Source organism: Aptenodytes patagonicus, chromosome W (assembly GCF_965638725.1).
Source record: "Aptenodytes patagonicus chromosome W, bAptPat1.pri.cur, whole genome shotgun sequence".
Taxonomy (NCBI): Eukaryota; Metazoa; Chordata; class Aves; order Sphenisciformes; family Spheniscidae; genus Aptenodytes; species Aptenodytes patagonicus.
The window spans coordinates 14,308,650-14,330,664 of NC_134981.1; the positions used below are offsets into that span (position 1 = coordinate 14,308,650).

Here is a 22,015-nt window from a genome sequence, read left to right on the forward strand (position 1 = left end):
CACATATGTATAGATAGTCTGTGGATTGCGAAACCCCATTCAATATAAAGTGGGTCTGTTGGGTGTATGGGCCCCAAGGCCTGATATACCCCAGCCTCAAAGATTAACAACTTTAAGGCTTCTTCATGGATGGGGGTCCAGTCCCAGGTGGCCCTCTTGCGAGTTAAATCATAAAGGGAGTGGGCTATGATGGAGAAGTCTGGGATATGCTTTCTCCAAAATACCAATAAGCCTAGGGCATGTTGCAGCTCCTTTTTATTTCCCAGTATCTGTACTTGTTCAAGGGTAGTTAAGGTTTCGGGAGGAATACACACTGTTCCTCCCTTCCATCAAATGCCCAGGAACTTTACCTCGGAAGATGGGAGCTGTACCTTTTCTGCCGGAATCTGAAGCCCCAAATTTTCTAGGTGAGTAATTATCTTAGTTTGGGTTTGTCCCACCGCCGTGGCATCAGAGCTGCCGATCAATATATCGTCGATATATTGATATATTTTGACCCCTTCTCCGGGAGTGACTCGGGCAAGCTCTTGTGCCAGTGCGAAGTGAGCAATGGTCGGCGAATGGCGATATCCTTGGGGGAGGCATGTGAAGGTGAATTGCACACCTTCCCATGTAAAGGCAAAGCGATCTCTGTCTACTTCCTGTAAGGGGACCATAAAAAACATATCTTTCACATCAATGGTTGCTAAAATTTGGTGGGCTTGCTCCTGTATAGTTGCGAAAAATTCGGCCATGTTAGGCACTGTGGCTGTCAAGGGGCCCGTGTTGGCATTTAAACGCCGATAATCAATTGTCAATTGCCATTTTCCATTGGGTTTACGGACTGGCCATACTGGGGAGTTATAAGGTGAGTGAGTGGGGATGATTATCCCTTGTTCTCGCAGTTCGGCTATCACAGGAGCTATTCCCTTCCTTGCTCCTAATGGTAGGGCGTAGGGTTTTACATTAACAATTTTGGAGGGGGGGAGTGCGGGCGCCGATTGTAAAAGTCTTATGAGAGCTGCGGGGAGTCCAAATTTCCACTCCCTTCCCTTTGAGTCTACCCAGGCTCGCCCCTTCAATACATCAAGTCCCAAAATATCCGTAGGCAATATACCCAATATCATCATAACCTCAATAGGGGATGTGTCCCCCGGCAACCAGCACTTGACTCGAGCTGTGGGCTGCGGTTTGGAGTTTCCGAACACATCCGTGACTCAGATTTGCTTTTTGTCAGTGACTATACCATTGCGGTTAGCAACATCCACCTGAAGTGCTGACATTTGAGCACCTGTATCTACTAGGAACGTAACAGGGGTCTTAAAGGGACCGAGGGGAAATGTTATCAATAGGTCCCCTTTACTATTTTCTGTGAGCCTTCTTAAATGGACCTACTGGCCGTCCCCCGGCTCACTTACTGGGGACAGTGCATCCAGTTTCCCATTCCCAGGTCAATCAAATCCTTTTCGGGGGCGGTAGGAGCCTTAGAGGCAATCATTGCCCTATCGTCAAATTGGGGTTCTGCCCTCATACTCTCCTGAGTGGGCTGTTCAAATTTGGGGGGCATTTTCCTTTTGTCTTTCCAGGCTCAGATGAGTTTTTCTAAGGCTATAGTGGGCATACTATCCGTTATGTCCCGGGGAATCCCCTTTTCGATTCCCTCAGCCCACAATAGGTTTCTCTTTGCCCCCAAGGTTTGCACAGGGGGCGGGGGTCAATTCTCCTGCTGTTCCGCTCTCCGCACCGCAGTTTTCGATTTTGTGGCTCCCCCAGTGATTTCCATCCTCCTACCGTAATTTATTAACTCTTGGGCTACTTCGCCCCAAGTCACGGGCCCTCCTCGGGCTCGTCTCCCTCCTCGTGGGGCTAGTGCATCCTGCAAGCGGTCTTGCAGTTGCACTGCATATAGTTTCAAGGAATCAGGTAAACCTCGGATTAGGGGAATCATTCTGTCGGGGTTAGTAATTAATAACATTGGGGAAGGTTGTTGAGGGACCAAACACCTATCATGCATTAATTGAAGACAAGCAGCCTTTTGCAGACTCTCGATCAACTGGTTTGCGGTCGGGGTTTCAATACACACGGGATCTCCCCTTTCCAAGGGGTCTAGACCCCCTGCCCAATAGGCAGCTCGCTGGATTAATGACCACAGCTCCCTGGGGTCATCGGTAGTTAGGAAAACCCCTGGCCCCCAGTACCCCTGGGCCTCATCTTCTGACAACAGGATTCGGTCACCACCGGTTAGCGATACCCTCCATACATATTCCGTTTCAGTTTCTTGAGCCAATCTAGTATATTTTTCTTGGATTTTTGACATTTTGGCCGCTGAGTACGGCACCATTTGGGTGGTGATTTGCGGAGCTCCCCTACCTTGGCTGTCATCAGTGGTCTCCGTTTTAATCACTGGCCTCATCACCACTTCCCCATTCTCGGGGTAAAATATTTCTCGCTCGATTTCTAGCTCTTTACTTGGGTACAAAGGTCTTAGGCTCTGCTTTTTGGCCATCTGTGCCAAGCTTGTAAATCCCGGCACACTATCCGGAACAGAAACAAGATCTGTCCGGTCAGGAGATTTTTGTCCCCCTTCCTCTAATTCGGACCGTAAAATTTTTTCTCGGTCTAGTGCATCTGACAGGGCCGCGTGGAGTCGCTGAGTAGTGTTACGTTCAGCGGCTAGTTGACCCTGCAGGGTTTTTATTTGTTCTTGTAAAGATTCAACCATTTCATCGTTGGTTCGCTTAACTAGGTGCCTCTCCTTCTGGGCTGCCACTAGTGCTGCTCCCAACACAGCACACACCGTGGCTTTTCCTTTTCCCGGTCGAGCCTTTTGTTCTTTCATGAGGGTTGTGATTTTGTCCGCTACAGCTTTCGGGTCGTGCCAACTAATATGGGCCCATGCCATTCCTGGTGGGGAAGGGCATGCCTTATATTCCTTTAACTTTTCAACCACAAGGGAGCAGTCAAGCACTGGCATTTCCCGGGCAGCCATGGCTTGCCACTGCTCGAACCTCTCCCGGCTTATAGCTGAGAGGTCACTTCCCGGCTCTCCCCGCCCGCACTCACTGGGTGGAGAGTCGGTATCCCGTAGGACCTTCCAACACTGAGGGGATCCTGTCTGTGATGCCAATTAATATGTCACGTCCCACCTGCGGGAAGGGGAGAGTGACTAAGGTCCGCAAATCCCCTCGGTGTGGATTAAGGTGAAATAACACTCAAGGTCCAAACACGAACTCCAACTTTAATGGCACAAACACTTCTATAAGCATCAATCTTCTATGTCTTAATATATAATACAAGCTAAGCGGCTTTGTGAGGAGTTGAGGTAGGCCTTGTAATACTTAGTAACATCAAAAGCAGAGAGCAAGAAGGGGGGGGAGAGAGCGAGCTGGGAAGCAGGAGAGAGAGAGCTGGGAAGCAGGAGAGAGGTAGAGAGAGATAGCGAGATCACCAATCCTGGATCCAGTGTCGGACCTGCCAGTGGGGGTGGGTGTGGAGAGTGCCCCCTGGAGGTTCACGTGTGCCCCTATTTATTGGCTCCAGCCCAAGGTTTCTAGAGTCTTCTCTCACCCCAGCTCCAGGAGTGGTTGAGACATTAGTCAGTCAAGGAGAGTGACACCGGGCCCCTCCCCATGGCTGGCTTCTGGAGCTTTCCCTGGGGCATCGTCTGTGCTTACAGCACAGTCACTTGGGCCTCATCCCTTACATCGGGTCAGCTGTCCTGGCTGTGTCCCCTCCCAACTTCTTGCCCATTCCCAGCCTACTCACTGGTGGGGTAGTGTGAGAAACAGAAAAGGCCTTGATGCTGTGTAAGCACTGCTCAGCAATAACTAAAACATTGGTGTGTTATCAACACTGTTTTGGTCACAAATCCAAAACAGCACCATACCAGCTACTATGAAGAAAATTAACTCTTTCCCAGCCAAACCAGTACACATACTAACCATGGATTAACATAATGTAAGAAAAAGGTACTCTAGCTAGAATTGATATGCATGTAAAATAAGGCACACAGCGGCTTCTGTCAATTAGATGTAAATGAATGTGTGATATACTTGAGTTAATTTCTAACATGTCAGGTGCAACAAATGAAAAATTGTTTACTATTTATGCAATGTAGTCATAGAGCCTCATATAAACCAACAGATTCTATCAGTATTACAATACAGTGTCATTTTATAGCACTTAGAAGTGAAAACATTTTAAAGTTATCCACCTTTGCTTGGGCAGGATTGGCCATGTAGTGTATGTTCTGAAAAGAAATGTGAACTATAGCTGATGGTTTTATTAATTAGAATGGCAAACTAGTACTTCTCAAATGAATACATGCATGAAATGGACCACAAACAATTTGCCTTTCTGGATTTTTTTTTTTTTGTTATAACTCTGACAGCTATCTGCCTTTTAGGTGGAACTGCCTGATTATAAAAAGTACAGAATCCATGGAATAGAATAAATATTTTGGATTGCCTTCGTTTCTCTAAAAGTAAGGTCTCCTGTCTAGCATGACCACATTAGGAAAAAGAAATTTATTAAGGTGTGGTGTCATGTGTGCCCTCCCCCCCCCCCCTTTGTACTGTCATTGAAGTCACAATTCCACAAATGGCAGATTTCTTTCTTGGCCCTTCTTTAATGATGAGACATGTTTAGAACATGAAGTTTTGTTTCTTGAAAATGAAATAAAATTGCCATATCAAATGCAGTGAAGCTTTTGTTAGTGTTCCTATCTTTAATAACAGATATTATTGTTTATATTTTCATTGAGTTTAAATTTTGAAAGATTAAACAATTCAAAATTTATGTTGGAGAACTAAGTCCAACCTTTTTGGATAATTTTACTTATTTTTTAATTAGCTTGATAATTCAATTAAGAGTTGTCTGGAAGAGCAAAGCTGATTACACAAGCAGTTACTTGACCTTGTAATTACAAAGGTCAAAGGCTTAGTGAGGGGGTACACAAATTGCTCTTCTGTTAGCATAATTTTAAAGATAGCTTGCAAACTGTATTTGCAGTATGTTCCATAATAAAATAAAAACTAAATATGAGCTTTTTAGATGTTTGATATTTCCAAAGTACTATAGTAGCAATGAAAAAGGAATGTTGTCCTGTAAGCTTTTTATATTTTTCTCTTTTGAGTTACAGGTGCCATATTTGCTTAGGAAATTCTTGCTGTGAAATTGGCAGGGTAACTTGTACATGTAAGAAGTGCTATGCTTCCTGTTACTTTGCTGAATGGCTTATTTTCAAATAAGAAATTGATAGCTTCAAATGTGGTTACCCAGGCTTTAATTATCTTATGTTGTTTATTTACATGAATAACTTTGGGTTTTGGATTTGGAAAATGGGAAACAATTTGAATTTTATCATTTAAGTTAGTGTGTGTGTTTTATGTGTCTTTGTAATAGCTGAATAATTGTGGTAATGTTTTAGGACTGTGTGACAATATTACCCAAAATAAAGATTGCTTAAAATGCATGTATGACTTATTAACACAATCACTGTAATATTTTATGATTTATATACTATATCTTTCCTACTCTTCCTTTTTGTATTTATAATATAGGGTATCTTGATATTAAGAATGGCCTTTCATCTGTTTCTTTAACTGTGCAGTATTTCTTCTTCTTGTGTTAGAAATATACGGATATTTATTTTAGTCTTTATGCCTTGGAGTTTTTTGCAAAAGACTTGATTACTACTACATTTGATGCTTCTGTTCTGCTAAAATTCCTCAGTATTTACTGTTCTCCTTTTACACATTTTCATTAGTGTGTGTTATTCTAAGGAATGCTGAGCATCTGTGTCTATATTTCACTTCATAAAATATGTGAGCAGTCAGCATCTTTTAGATATGGTTGACAGTGCTTGTTGACTACTCAAAAATGATTAAATATGATCTATTATCTCCTTAGTTTCTTATTGTTATAATTGAAGTACTTAAAAGTAAGGATGCTTTTGTATAATGGTATGATTTCCCCTTGTGTATTCTGGCTTCCTCTAATACATAAAGCAATTGTTATCATCTTCTTTCATTTGCTGAATCATGTATCAAATGGAAGCCTACTGAAAAAAAGCCATTGAATTGATGTTAGTTCTAGGCATTAATAGTTTGGTTTAATGGATTTAAATGAAATGTTTAGTAAGTTGGGTGGTAAATGGGAAAGATTGAGATGTAATTTTATGTTTAGATTTTTTTTTTTTCTAAAATGTTTAAATCTAGTATCTTCTTATTTTTCCAGGGCTGAGGGTAGCCCAGGATGGCTGCAGCTTCATATGACCAGTTGTTAAAGCAAGTTGAGGCATTAAAGATGGAGAACTCCAACCTTCGACAAGAGCTAGAGGACAACTCAAATCACCTAACAAAGCTGGAAACTGAGGCATCTAATATGAAGGTATTGCAACCTATATGTCTGTGTGTATCACCATTTCTGTTATTGCCTTTTGGTTTTGATTATATATGAGTGTTTTAATGGACTGGTAGTTGCTCAAGAAATTTTATGTGCTTTTAGATTCCTACAGAAATCCCTTTCCAGGCTGTGTAAGGGAAAACTATTAATCAAATCTACTTGATTATGAAAACTGTTTTTTGAAATTTGAAAACTAAAACAACATTTCAAAACAGTTTTTAGACACACCTTTCCATTTTCATATCTTTTCTGGTCTGTCATGATAAGCCCTACCATTTTACCACTGCTGTACTTCCCAGCAAGAAGTCCAGTCTGTTGACATAGTTTATGAAAAAGCAGGCATTGCTCAGCTTTTGAAAACAGTGGAGAGACTGGAGATTTTCAGTGATTTAAGGTAAGTTTAAAAACTTTTAGTTTTATTACAATACTTACTTAACATCCCAAAAAGAAAAGCTCATTTTAAAATAATACCACAAGTCTCCAGTCTCTCCCAAGGCCTAAATTTATACTTACTAATTTCACCCAAGTGGGTCTGTCTAGTGTTTATTGACTAGGTGTAGGCCTTCGGAGCCACCTATCCAAGAGGAAATGCTAAGCTCAGATGGAATTTATCTTTCTACTGATCAAAATCCATCTATAGGTACAGTTGTATTTGTGTGATACACGGCACTGAACAAGGCAGAATTTCACAAGCAATATAGCTGCATTAATGTAGTGTTTTTCCTGAGCTGACACATCCTGTTTCTTGGTGCTACAGCTGGGAAAACTGGGCTGCTTTTGGTACCTAAGCTAACATGGCTTAGAAATTTTTGGTATCTCTGCATATACTACTGTATAGTGTAAGCATATTCTAAACATTAAACAACATTTATATGCCCATCTCCTTGCTTTACTGTGTTCACGTGGTAGATTTATTGTTACTTTATAATTATATGAAATGTGCTGATTTGATGAATGTAGCAATTTAAATATACTTTAAATTGAACTTTCTTTTCCTCTAGCTTCTAGATTGAGCTATATATTCATTATAAGAAGAAAATTTTTCTCGTGTTCTGAATTACTGTCATTAGTTATGACAACACTTGAAAGAACTACATGTTTTTTAGTTATATTTAATCTTTGCATTGCACTGCAAGATGAAAATTACTCTGCTTTCTGAATTGAAGTGAAATTATAGTCCTTTACACCAGCTACTTGAAACTACATTTGGCATTAACAACTCTGAAAATAATTGCTTGTTTGCTTAACTATGTATCAGAAAATTTGAGCTAGATCTGTCACTTATACTGTTTTTCTTAAGATAATATTATAACAAATTTATCAATAACTCTTCCTTTCTCCCTGTCATTGCAGTCTAAAATAAGGGAGTGAAGAGTAGGAGAGGCGATGATCTTCCTCGTAGTTTGAAAAAGGGACAGAGAAAAAGTCTTTTTCCCTTCTTTGTCCCCATATAGTTATCTTTTTTCTTTTGACTTTTGTGTATATAATTAAATTTCCAGTGACTTGGAAACAAACCAGCTGTATAAGGTGGTCTCTAGGGCATTAATTTGGGATGTGGGACAGCTTTTTATGTCCTTACTTCAAATCTGGCAGATCACCAAACAGAAAGTGATTCTGTCACGCTCCACAGAACTGTCTTTATTAGTATATTTTGAGTAGATATTTCATATTTTCTTTTTCTGAAATGCTTTCCTGGACCTGAGGGATGTATCCTAAAAAACCTCCACCAAACTCAGTATGTTTTCCTTCATTTGGGGTGGAGGGGGGAGAGGATTGTTTAGATTAATTTGATTTTTTTTTTTTTTTTAAATCCCTATTCTATCAAAAAATCCCAACCAGCTCTATTCCTCATGAGCGTTTGCTCCTGGACCTGAAGTAAGACACTTTCTTTCCCTTGTTTGTTTTGGATGTATTTGAAAAGTGTTCAAACCTCGCTTTGCCTTATCTTGAATTTATTTAAAAGACGTGTAGATGAGGCGCTTAGGGACATGGTTTAGTGGGCATGGTGGTGTTGGGTTGACGGTTGGACTCGATGATCTTAGAGGTCTTTTCCAACCTCTATGATTCTATGATTCTATGATTCTATGATTCTATGAAAGATGGCTTAGGAATGATCTTGGGAATTGGAGTCTGTGGGTGAAAAAATTTGAGATCATTGCACGATTCTCTTTGGTCAAGAGATAATTTTAGTTTTATAAGCTTTAGGAGAAGGTACGTGATGGCTTTGTTCCACTGAAAGAGACTGCTTGCTTCATAGTTTGTGTAGTTCTAGTGCCATGTTCAGGAATAATTACAAGAAAAGTAATCGGAAGGACTTTCAACCTCTGCTTCTCTGGTTATTTAGCTACCGTATAAATAAGTAAAAGTCCAAATACTTTGAAAAACCAATCCTTTGGGATAGCATATAATCATCTTTGAGATGAAATAGAGCCCTAGCAGCTTCTCCCACCCAATACAATTCCAAATATTAATGAGAGAAAGGGAGTTGGTAGTGGGGGAGATGAGCTGTGGTTCTCTGACGTATTTATAGCAATATTGTCATTCTTATACCATTTATTTTGTTCTGTGGGCTAGGGTAGAAACATCTCATAGTGATTCTTTGGACTGTTGATGTGTTTACTTGTATCTCCTTTTCTGCCTTATTTCCTTCCACAACTAATTAAATAATATTGGGAAGGGCATTTTAAAGATGATATTGAATATTTTTAAAGAAAGGACTTTTGTAAGCAGCAGTGTTAAAAATGTTGTGCAACTGTGCCTCATTTTAATAATTTCTCCATCTCAGAAATGTAAGATAATCATACTAGAATTAAAAGCTTAACATGAACTCATCTTGTAGATGCATTTATTATAAGCTACTACTGACCTATATAAGAATAATGTCTGAATGCTTCATGTTTAAAGCTAAATTTCATATTTAAAAGTGAAAACTGTCCATTTGCAGACCAGAAAAAATGTTGGGGTAAATGAAGATGGGTGTGATATCAGGGGTGCCAAAATGATTAATAAAACAATGTCCACTTTGTTTTTTAATTTGTGTTTTCTTAGGGATTGACTGTTCAAACAAAAGAAATCCCTCAGAATATTATGACAAACTTGGGAAATGCAGCTGTTACTATTAGCTTACTGTAAGATGAAATAGTACGGAAAAAATGTTCTCTTTAAATAAACAGATGCTGTTTTATAGTCAGTGCAACAATGATGCTGGCCCATAAATATAGGAGAATTGTTAAAGTCTAGATGTGTAGGTAATGAGAGTAGCTACATAAAACACACACTATAGACAAATTTAGAAAAAAGATGGAGATAGCAATTTTATTTTTGTTCAAAACCTGTAAAATTCAAAGAGACAAAAAATTGGTCCAGTGCTATTTATATCTACTTTCTGTCTATAAATGTAGAACCCTTGTCAGAAAAAGACCTCAATTTTTATATATATTACAAATGAACACTCTTCTGCTTAGTTTGTGTAATTGACAAGTATTTTTTTTTTGTCAGAGTGTATATTTCTTTATGTAATATATTAATATGAATTAGCTCTTTCCACATGTAAGATCTTGGTGGGAATAAGTACATGTAATTTAACTTCAGGTATTCAAGAAGCAGCAAAATAATAACTTATGTCATGCTTGATTTCCACATTCACTCTGTCTCTGCTTGGATTTTTACAGTAAAATGAGTAATGTGTTGTCTTGTAAGAAAACAATCTTTATTGTATGCAGTGTTCTGTGATTAAAAAGCTTTCCCTTTCATCTTTATATAATACATGTAAATTTATATTCTGTATAATATTTTCCAACTCATTTAATTGCCTCTATATTGTGTCCACATGTATCGATAATAAAATAGGAAGAATGTCATTTGAACTGATTTTGATTTCTTAAATTATTTGAGAAGCATTCTAACGTATGTCCTATAGGGATTAAAATCATGCAAGTACAAGCTGCGTTTTCTGCCCCCTACAGAAGAGGTTTATGCATTTAACTCTTTCTGTTCATTCCTTTTTCTCTGCTATAAGAGCAAAGATAAACCTTATATTTTGCTCTTTTATGCTGAAGTATGCTTGAATAGCTCTTGAGAAAAGTATCGACCAGTTTATTTCTATGATTATATTTCTTACAGTGTATCCTAAGCCTCACTAATTTTTTTTTTTAGTGCAGTCTTCAAGAGGACATGTTAAAAGTGCCTTGTCACTATTGCTGTTTGGACAATTTTAAACTAATGTTTTGGAGAACACTCCTGGAGAGAATACTTTTTTATTTTTCCTTTTCTGCCAGCTGCAAACCAACTTTTTCAATTTTTTCATTTTTTAAAATATGAATCATGATTCAGTGTTAAATAAAACCAGTTGAGATTAAGTACTTTTGGTATCCCATTGTGTTAGATAACAGAAATATTTTATGCAGCTATATAAATTTCTTCTGGAAATTTAGGAAAGTCAAACTTTACCAGGAAAAGATTGTCAGGTTTTTCAGCATCACTGATGAATACACTTTTTGAAGAAGAAAAAATACATAAATTTATGACTAATACAACAGTCGTTGAATAGAAGTCAGTAGTTGAGATGAAAGAATATGGTATCTCTGCAGTGATTCAGCTTTGCTAGTCATGTTAATTCAGTTAAAAAGTATGACTATAATATATTAATGTTAAAATTATATAATGCTTAGTGGTCTAGAAGAGCTCTAGTATTTGTTGGTAGTTGGCAAAGTTAAAAAAAAAAAGATATTTTCAGATATCTTGGGTGGGTTGACCTTGGCTGGCTGCCAGACCCCCACCCAGCTGTGCTCTCGCTCCCCCTCCTCAACAGGATAGAGGGAGGAAATAAGATGAAAAAAAGCTCATGGGCTGAGATATTGTCACAGGCAAAACAGACTTGACTTGGGGAAAATTAATTTATTACCGTTTAAAAATAGAGTAGGCTGGTGAGAAACAAAGACAAAAACTAAAACAGCTTTGCCCCCGCCCCTTTTTTCCCAGACTCAACTTAGAATCATAGAATCATAGAATCATTGAGGTTGGAAAAGACCTCTAAGATCATCGAGTCCAACCGTCGACCCAACACCACCATGTCCACTAAACCATGTCCCTAAGCGCCTCATCTACACGTCTTTTAAATACCTCCAGGGATGGGGACTCCACCACTTCCCTGGGCAGCCTGTTCCAATGTTTAACCACTCTTTCAGTAAAGAAATTTTTCCTTACATCCAATCTAAACCTCCCCTGGCGCAACTTGAGGCCATTTCCTCTTGTCCTATCGCTAGTTACTTGGGAGAAGAGACCGATACCCACCTCGCTACAACCTCCTTTCAGGTAGTTGTAGAGAGCGATGAGGTCTCCCCTCAGCCTCCTCTTCTCCAGGCTAAACAACCCCAGTTCCCTCAGCCGCTCCTCATAAGACTTGTGCTCCAGACCCCTCACCAGCCTTGTTGCCCTTCTCTGGACACGCTCCAGCACCTCAACGTCCTTCTTGTAGTGAGGGGCCCAAAACTGAACACAGTATTTGAGGTGCGGCCTCACCAGTGCCGAGTACAGGGGCACGATCACTTCCCTACTCCTACTGGCCACACTATTTCTGATACAGGCCAGGATGCCATTGGCCTTCTTGGCCGCCTGGGCACACTGCCGGCTCATGTTCAGCCGGCTGTCAACCAGAACCCCCAGGTCCTTTTCCGACAGGCAGCTTTCCAGCCACTCTTCCCCAAGCCTGTAGCGCTGCATTGGGGTTGTTGTGGCCGAAGTGCAGGACCCGGCACTTGGCTGTGGGGGTGAAAAGCGGCACGGACTCCGGCAGACACGGCAACCAAAGACCTTTATTGCTCTTTGTTAGCATCTTTTATAGCAAGCAGAAGTGTACACGCGCTACCTGCAGCTTGCAGATAGGTTATAGCCTTGTGTTCACGCGCATCTATGCTCTAGCAGATTGGCCCGTTCTTTCTGATCCTGCGAAATGCCCTCATGGTCTTTATCTTGTTTTTCTCCTTCCAGCTGCACATTCCTTTCTCCGTTGTTTTCTGCTTAAGTGCCTTGTCATGCCAGGTGGTACAGTGTTTGCTCATTAAAATCAAACTCAGGAATGTCCGTTAGTGAGATTCCCATCCCCACATCTCCCCCTTTTTGTTTTACTAGAAACACTGCTGAAACAGATCTTTCAATCATTTTTCGCATACCTTGTAACAGACATGGCACACAAACCAGGATGCAAAGGAACATTACTAAGCATAGCCCTCCTAGCTTGGCTAGTCCTTTTAACCAGCCACTTAGACCCCATTTCCCGAATAATTTATCCAACCAGTCCCAGGGGTCTTCCACTCTTAGCTTCTGTACTCCTTCCTTCAACATCTGAATGCTGCGGTGAATTGATTCCGAATGATCAGATAGGTTCATACAACACATTCCCTCCAACTCTTCACACCCATGGCCTTGCGCTAAAAGCAAAAAATCTATCGCTGCTCTATTTTGCAAAGTAGCATGTCGTATAGAATCTACATCCATTAATAATCCCGTTAGTGCTTCAGAGGTTGCATTTGATTGTTTTGCTAGCCAACATCCTAATTTATTTAATGTGACCAAACTCTTTGCTGCTGCGACACCTGGAGCCAAGATTGCAACCGCAGCTATAGTGTTCTTGTTCCATAGGTCGACAGCATCATCACATTGTGAAGTGTAGGCATGTGCTCTGCGCTTACTGCGTGTCTTAGGGGTGCTCCTTCTGTGGTCTAGGATCATAGATGTGTTTGGCATTAGTAGAGTTAATCTTCCCAACGAACACGGCCCACCTTTAATATGAGAGGGAATGCCAGGCCAGGCTCAGGAAACATTGGCCCCTGAATAATTGAAATACAAACACCAATCCATTTTTATGGACCCTAATAGCTCAAGTTCCTGAGGTTCTATTGGCAAGTGATTAAGATGTGGTAGGCATCCATCCCAATTGTCAGTGGCGTGTCGTCCCCCCCCGCAGGCCTCCTTGAAAGGACTAATCAGGCCCAAGTCCCAATTATCTAAAGGAAGCCCCACTAGGCAGGTAGAAAAGGGGTTACCGGGGGAAGATATCGACAGGCAGATGGAATCCTGTCCTGTCTGATTGGCCAGAGTTACCCAAACATTTTCCTTCGGCTGTGAGGGTGCCCATAACGCAGCAACCGCACACAGTGATACTAGCCACAAGACATCCCCCCATGCTGGCGTCATGGTTTACGTTCTCTTTTTGTTCCGTTTCCACCCAAGTCGTTTGTCACACTGTCGTTTGGTACTTTCCCAGTCCGTTTCCCACACAGTCCACAGCTGGGGGACACAATGTGATCTCCCACACACTAGCTGTAGATTCTGTGGTTCGGCGTTCCCGGTGGTATTCCCTTTACACCTTGTGCACCTTCCCGCCCGGAACTGAGAGTGACAATACCGGTTTCTTTCGCAATTATCACATTTGCACAAAGTCCATGCGTGATGTGTTGATCCAGGACACTGGAGGCAGGGAATTCCTGTCACCTCTCGATTATCCAGTTGCCTGTTCTCTGCCGCCTGGTGTTCCCAGTCCACGGCTAATGGCAACCCACTTGGTCCCCTATATACCCCAGCACGGCCTGGTCCACTAGGTGGTTCCCCAAATATCGAATGAGATACTTTGTGTAAGTCCCAGTAATCTACTTCAAACCGTTGATGCATCCGTGGGCTCCTTGGGCTCCTTGTCCAGATACGGTCAAACGCAGCGGGCAGGTATCCACCGGGGTCCACGATCTGCGGAAACACAAGCATATCCTCTCCCCCATGTTATAAGATCATAAGGGCCTTCCCATTGGCTATTTTCCAATGACTTGACCCACACCCGAGCCCTTTCTCCTGCTGGAGAAGCCGAGTTACAAGATGTAAAGTGTCTCGCTATTACCGTGTTAGGGCTGCCAACTGCTGTCCTGTCTTCCCTTATTGTAAGATGATTTAACACATATATTGCTTTATGGAGGCGGGCTTGTGGTGATTACCCTAGCATTCCCCCTTTTTGTTTTTGTAGTAGCTGCTTGAGAGTGAGATGAGCCCGCTCAACGATACCCTGGCTCTGAGGGGAATAAGGGATACCAGTGATATGTCGAATGCCCCATTGTGCCAAAAAGGCCTGCGTTTTTGCGCTTATGTACCCGGGCCCATTGTCCGTTTTGATCTGGTGTGGAACCCCTAGAGCAGCAAAGGCCCCTTTCCAGTGCCGTAAAATATCTTTGCTTTTTTCTCCGGTCTCTGCGGTCGCCCATAGAGCTCCGGAGAACGTATCGATGGAAACATGCACATATTTTTGTTTGCCAAATTCTCCGATATGAGTAACATCGGATTACCAAATCTGTAGGGCCTTTTCTCCTCGGGGATTTACCCCTGTTTGGGGTATGGGAACTAATTGCTGACAGTCAGGACACATTTGTACGATACTTAGTGCCGTGTCCCAAGTCAACCCAAATTGTCGACGCAGCATTCAGGCAGATTGATGGAAAAACTCGTGCGACAATCGGGCTTGTGTAGAAACGTCTGGTACAGGGACTGTCCATACGGGGGCAGCGAGACGATCAGCTCGCGCATTCCCTTCTGATATAAACCCTGGGAGAGAGGTATGACTCCTCACGTGGAGCACGTAATACGGGTTTACGCGGCGATTCAACAAGTCCCATACCTGTTTGAACATTAAAAACACTGGTTCGTTATCAACTTCTTTGAGCCAAGCCTTTTCCAAGCGCCTGACAACGTTGGCGACGTACTGAGAATCAGTAACCAAATTTAATGGCATCTCCCATTGGCGAAATACCTGAATTACTGCATATATTTCCACCAGCTGAGGACTTCCTACAACATGGTGAACTTGATGTTTCCATTCCCCTTTTTCACACCACACTATAACTGCCTTACCTGTTCGTCCTGATCCATCGGTGAATAAGGTGGGTCCTTCGACAGGTACCTCCTTACTCAACGATTCAGGAATTATACTAATTTCCTCATTAAGGGAGAATAATTTGTGAGATGGATAGTGAATTAGAATTTGTCCCTTAAAATTTTCCAGCGCTATCTGTAGTTCTAGGCTATTAGCCTCACACCAATTAAGGTGGTCTTTAGTCAGTGGGAGATAAATTGTTTTAAGATCTGTGCCCGTTAATTCCAAACATCACGCGCGTCCCTTTCGCACAAGCATCAAAAACATTTCCACCCTTGTCACTATCGTTTTTGGTGCTTGATGCGGCAGGAATACCCATTCAATGATGGCTAAGGGATCCTGGGTACCCTTGGTGTCCCATTGGCCTAAGAGGCCCACTGCTTGTCGGGACTGATTCAGGACATACAAGTTAACTCCCAATCCTTCAATTACGCGTTGTGCTTGCCTTTCGGTAAGCGCCTGTGATATTTTTTGTAGCGCTTGTTTGGCCTCTGTCGTTAATTCTCGTGGAGATGTCAACTCAGGATTACCCTTTAACAACTTGAACAGTGGGTTTAACATGTCATTATCTATTCCCAGCAATGGGCGTACCCAATTGATAGTCCCTGCTAGTTTTTGCAAGTCATTCAGTGTTTTAATGTTAGATTGCAAGGTTATGGGTTGGGGCTGTATTGTATGTTCTAAAATCTTCCACCCCAAGTACTTCCACGGGGCTTGCACTTGCACCTTTTCAGGAGCTATTTGCAAGCCGTATGTCTTTAACCCCTGCAACATATCTTTCATAACTGTGATGAGTTCCTTTGGGTCTCGTCCGGCGATTAAAATATCATCCATGTAGTGATAACAAATTAAGTCAGGATATTTGTTTCTTATGGGTGACAACACACGCGCAACATACATTTGACATATTGTGGGACTGTTTTTCATGCCCTGGGGCAACACCGTCCAATGATATCACAACCTAGGCCCTTGATGGTTTACAACTGGGAGAGAGAAGGCAAATCTGGGAGCATCTTCCGGCGCTAAGGGAATCGTGAAAAAGCAGTCTTTCAAATCGATAATCACAATGTCCCATTGACGAGGTATCAATGTCGGTGAAGGCATACCTGGTTGCAATGTCCCCATATCTTGAATCACGGCATTTACTTGCCGTAAATCATGTAGAAGTCTCCATTTACCACTTTTCTTTTTTATAACAAACACTGGGGTGTTCCAGGCGCTGGTGGTGGGAACCAGATGTCCTTGACTCACTTGCTCATCCACCAACGTTCGCAACGCGTCGGCCTTTTCCTGTGATAGGGGCCACTGATCCACCCACACTGGCTGATCGGTGAGCCATGTGAGTCGAACGGTGGGCCGAGCGCCAGTGACCCCCACTAAAAATGTTGATGCGAATCAGCAGTGCCAATCACTAGTCCCCAAGTGCTCAAGACATCTCGTCCCCACAGGTTTAACGGCGCAGGAACCACAAAAGGTCGAAGAGTTGCAACCTGTCCTTCTGGGCTTACAATCTGTATTAAGTTGGCACTCTGCCTGGACGTCGACAGGCCTCCGATTCCCACTAGCCCCGTGTTGACCGGGATGGTTTCCCATGATCCAGGCCACTTTGCAGTACTGATGATAGTAACGTCTGCCCCTGTATCTATCATTCCCTTCACTACCGGTTGTTCCGGTTTGCTGCCTTTATTCTTTAGAGTGCAGGTCAAAGTGGGCTGAGTTCTTTGGACAAGCTGAGTCCAAAAAATATTTGGTTCACCTGTGGACCCAAATCCACCAGCCCCCCGGGAAATAGGATCCCGATTACGAACCATACTCTTAAAAGGAACTAGCTGTGCAATCCTACTTCCAGCTGGAATAAACACTGGAGGAGAGGGGGTCCATAGCAGTGCTTGCAGCTGTCCCGTATAATCAGAGTCGATAACCCCGGGTAACACAAACAAACCCTGCATAGTAGCACTGGACCTCCCCACCAATAGGGCACTCAGCCCCTGGCCAAGGGGGCCTCTCACATTGAGGGGCACCCTGTGCACAGTCTGATCGTTTATAGAGAGATTGGTGGCTGTGGAGACATCCACTCCGGCACTGCCGATGGTTCTGGCCTTGAGGTGATCCAGGCCTGCTGAGACAGCGGGGTTGGGGATTTTGGGGTGGCATTTGTGTCGGTGCGCGCCCCCACCTCGCGCTCGACTTCCCGTTTCCCGACAAGGGTCGACCGCGGAGATCGTATTTCGACCGGCATTGATTAACATAGTGCCTCCCCTTGCGGCAGCGCGGGCAAATACCAGGGGGCTGCTGAATTCCTTCTGATCCTCCCTTCTGTACAGGATTCTCAGGACATTGCCGTTTAAAATGCCCCGAGTTTCCACAGCGGAGACACGCTTTGTTACCGGGACGCAAGGCAGCGGCTAAATAGGCTGCAAAAACCTCATTCTTATGTGTAATTGAACCCACACGATTGCACGCGTCAAGCATGTCTATTATGGTCGGATTTCACAATGTCTATAAGACTTTTACAGTCCTCATTGGCATTCTCTATAGCCCATTTCATAAGCAATGCCTCTTTGGCTTCAGGATTTTGTATTTGTTTTTGAATAGCTTCTTGGAGCTTGTCGATAAAATCCATATAAGGTTCGTTGGTCCCTTGCTTAATGCTAGTAAAAGATTTTACCGGTCGTCCTGTATCAGGGACCTTTACCATTGCTTGAAACGCAAGGTCTGCTGATTGTCTTAAAATTTCAGGCGCCAGCCGTGCCTGCAGTTGCGGCGTATTGACAGGGTCCTCCCCCATTAACTGAGCAAGTCCTGCGCCCCGTAGCGGGTCTCCCGCTCGCCGTTAAAAGCAGTAGCCGAATCAAGGGGAATTCCCTTTCGTTTTAGCCATGAAAGCAATAGGCGGAGGGTATAATCATCATACTTAATTCCACACTTTTCTAACAGCTTCTTAATAGTACATAGTATAGATTCCTCCTCCTTAGTTAGTTGCGATCCCATTTTAAGTTTCCCAGCTGCTCACCTCTGCTCCAACGAGGCGATGATTCAAAGTTCCGGCTCCAGCTCTTTCCTGAGACTGCTCTGTCTCCCGCTGGCTATGACTCGTTCAGCTGGCTCCCCACCGGTGCTCTGTTCCAGCATTTTCGCCCCACGTTGGGCGCCATTTGTGGGGGTGAAAAGCGGCACGGACTCCGGCAGACACGGCAACCAAAGACCTTTATTGCTCTTTGTTAGCATCTTTTATAGCAAGCAGAAGTGTACACGCGCTACCTGCAGCTTGCAGATAGGTTATAGCCTTGTGTTCACGCGCATCTATGCTCTAGCAGATTGGCCCGTTCTTTCTGATCCTGCGAAATGCCCTCATGGTCTTTATCTTGTTTTTCTCCTTCCAGCTGCACATTCCTTTCTCCGTTGTTTTCTGCTTAAGTGCCTTGTCATGCCAGGTGGTACAGTGTTTGCTCATTAAAATCAAACTCAGGAATGTCCGTTAGTGAGATTCCCATCCCCACACTTGGCCTTGTTGAACCTCATACAGTTGGCTTCGGCCCATCGATCCAGCCTGTCCAGGTCCCTCTGCAGAGCCTTCCTACCCTCAAGCAGATCAACACTCCCACCCAACTTGGTGTCGTCTGCAAACTTACTGAGGGTGCGCTCAATCCCCTCATCCAGATCATCGATAAAGATATTGAACAAGACCGGCCCCAAAACTGAGCCCTGGGGAACACCGCTCGTGACCGGCTGCCAACTGGATGTAACTCCATTCACCACAACTCTCTGGGCCCGGCCGCCCAGCCAGTTTTTGACCCAGCACAGAGTACACCTGTCTAAGCCGTGAGCTGCCAGCTTCTCTAGGAGAATGCTGTGGGAGACGGTGTCAAAGGCCTTACTGGAGTCCAGGTAGACCACATCCACAGCCTTTCCCTCGTCCACTAGGCGGGTCACCTGGTCATAGAAGGAGATCAGGTTGGTGAGGCAGGACCTGCCTTTCATGAATCCGTGCTGGCTAGGCTGGATCCCCTGGTTGTCCCGCACATGCCTTGTGAGCGCCCTCAAGATGAACCACTCCATAATCTTCCCCGGCACCGAGGTCAGGCTGACAGGCCTGTAGTTCCCCGGATCCTCCTTCCGGCCCTTCTTGTAGATGGGCGTCACATTGGCAAGCCTCCAGTCGTCCGGGACCTCCCCCGTTAACCAGGACTGCTGATAAATGATGGAGAGCGGCTTGGCGAGCACCTCCGCCAGCTCCCTCAGCACTCTCGGGTGGATCCCATCCGGCCCCATAGACTTGTGAGCGTCCAGGTGGCGTAGCAGGTCATTGACTGCTTCCTCTTGGATTATGGGGGGTTCATCCTGCTCGCCGTCCCTGTCTTCCAGCTCAGGGGGCCAAGTACCCTGAGGATAACTGGTCTGCCTGTTAAAGACTGAGGCAAAGAAGGCATTGAGTACCTCAGCCTTTTCCTCATCCTCAGTGACAATGTTCCCCCTCGCATCCAATAAAGGATGGAGATTCTCCTTGGCTCTCTTCTTGTCATTAATATATTTGTAAAAGCTTTTTTAGTTGTCTCTAACGACAGCGGCCAGATTGCGTTCTAGCTGGGCTTTTGACTTTCTCATTTCTTCTCTGCACGACCTAACGAGATCCCTGTACTCTTCTTGAGTCGCCTGCCCCTTCTTCCACAAGTGGTAAACTCTCCTTTTTTTCCTGAGTCCCAGCAAGAGCTCCCCGTTCAGCCAGGCCGGTCGTCTTCCCCGCCCGTTCTTCTTTTGGCGTACAGGGACAGCCTGCTCCTGCGCCTTTAAGACTTCCTTCTTGAAGATCGTCCAGCCTTCCTGGACCCCTTTGCCCTTCAGGACTGTCTCCCAAGGGACTCTCTCAACCAGCATCCTGAACAGGCCAAAGTCCGCCCTCCAGAAGTCCATGGTTGCGGTTTTGCTGCCCCCTCTCCTTACTTCACCGAGAATGGAGAATTCTGTCATTTCATGGTCGCTAAGCCCAAGACGGCCTCCGACCACCACATCTCCCACCAGTCCTTCTCTGTTAGTAAACAGCAGGTCGAGCGAGGCACCTCCCCTGGTAGGCTCACTTACCAGCTGTGTCAGGAAGTTGTCTTCCACACACTCCAGGAACCTCCTAGACTGCTTCCTCTCTGCCGTGTTGTATTTCCAGCAGACATCCGGGAAGTTGAAGTCCCCCACGAGAACAAGGGCTAGCGATTGAGAGACTTCTGCCAGCCACTTATAGAACACTTCATCCGCCCCTTCATCCTGGTTGCGTGGTCTATAACAGACTCCCAGCAGGGTATCTGCCTCGTTGGCCTTCCCCCTCATCCTTACCCATAAACACTCAACCGTACCATCATCACAATCGTTGAGCTCTATACAATCGAAACACTCCCTAACATACAGGGCCACCCCACCGCCTCTCCTTCCTCGCCTGTCCCTTCTGAAGAGTCTATAGCCATCCATTGCAGCACTCCAGTCATGAGAGTCACCCCACCATGTTTCTGTGATGGCGACTAAGTCATAGCTATCCTGCTGCACAATGGCTTCCAGCTCCTCCTGCTTGCCACCCATGCTGCGTGCATTGGTGTAGATGCACTTGAGCTGGGCTATCGATTTCGCCCCTGGCATCGGCACGCCACCCCTAGGCTCATCTCTAGTGAGCCTGGTTTTATCCCCTTCCCCCTTCAAACCTAGTTTAAAGCCCTCTCAATGAGCCCCGCCAATTCATGAGCCATGATTCTTTTCCCCCTGTGAGACAGCTGAACTCCATCTGTCACCAGCAGGCCCGGTGCCGTGTAAACCTCCCCATGATCAAAAAAGCCAAAATTCCTCTGATGGCACCAGCCCCTGAGCCACGTGTTGATCAGGTGTGTTTTCCTGTTCCTTTCAGTATCCTTCCCTGCCACTGTAGGGATAGAGGAAAACACTACCTGTGCTCCCGATCCTTGAACCAGTCGCCCCAGTGCCCTGAAGTCCCTTTTGATCGCTTCTGGACTTCTCTCTGGAACCTCATCGCTGCCAGCCTGTATAACCAGCAGCGGGTAGTAATCAGAAGACCATACCAAACCAGGGAGCTTCCTAGTGATGTCTCTGACCCGGGCCCCAGGGAGGCAGCAGACTTCCCTGTGGGACGGGTCCGGTCGGCATATCGGGCCCTCTGTTCCCCTCAGAAGGGAATCGCCTATGACAATTACCCTCCTTTTTCTTAGCAGCGGCAGTCATAATGCGTGGGGCTGACTGCCTCACCCTAGGCGACCCCCTGGATGGACCTTCATCTACATCCTCGTTTGCCTGGCCCTCAAGTTCCAGGGCCCCATATCTGTAAAGGCAACCGGGAAGGTGAGGGAGGCCGGGCGGGGACCCGTTTCCATTCCCCCCCGTCGCTTAGGTCCCCTCTTTCTACCTGGTGGCAAGAAGGCAGGGGATCCTCTGCTTCTCGCGGAGCCTCCATCTGCTGCCTTTGCCTCAGGGATGGTAGGGTGTGGCTCCACCAATCTATCTCCCTCTCACACTCCCTGATACTCCTTACCCTTTCCACTTTCTCCTTCAGCTCTGCCACCAGGCTGAGCAGATCATCCACCTGGTCACACCGCACACAGGTGGTGTCTCTGCTGCCCTCCAGTACAGCTGACAGGCTCAGGCACTCCCTGCAGCCAGAGACCTGGACAGCTGTATGCTTGCGTGTGAGCTCCGTCTGGGTCGCCACATTCCTTCTGGCGACAGCTT

The 22,015-nt window shown here is 44.6% G+C and overlaps 1 protein-coding gene across 1 annotated transcript in view; it reads left to right on the top strand.

Annotated features, from left to right (window-relative positions):
* Positions 1–22,015, top strand: part of LOC143171856 (adenomatous polyposis coli protein-like) — a 169,158-nt gene that overhangs the window by 38,578 nt on the left and 108,565 nt on the right. The window contains exon 2 of the mRNA XM_076360955.1: positions 6,217–6,369. Coding sequence (XP_076217070.1) covers positions 6,235–6,369 — 135 coding nt within the window. The 5' untranslated portion in view covers positions 6,217–6,234. The remainder of the gene's footprint in view (positions 1–6,216; positions 6,370–22,015) is intronic.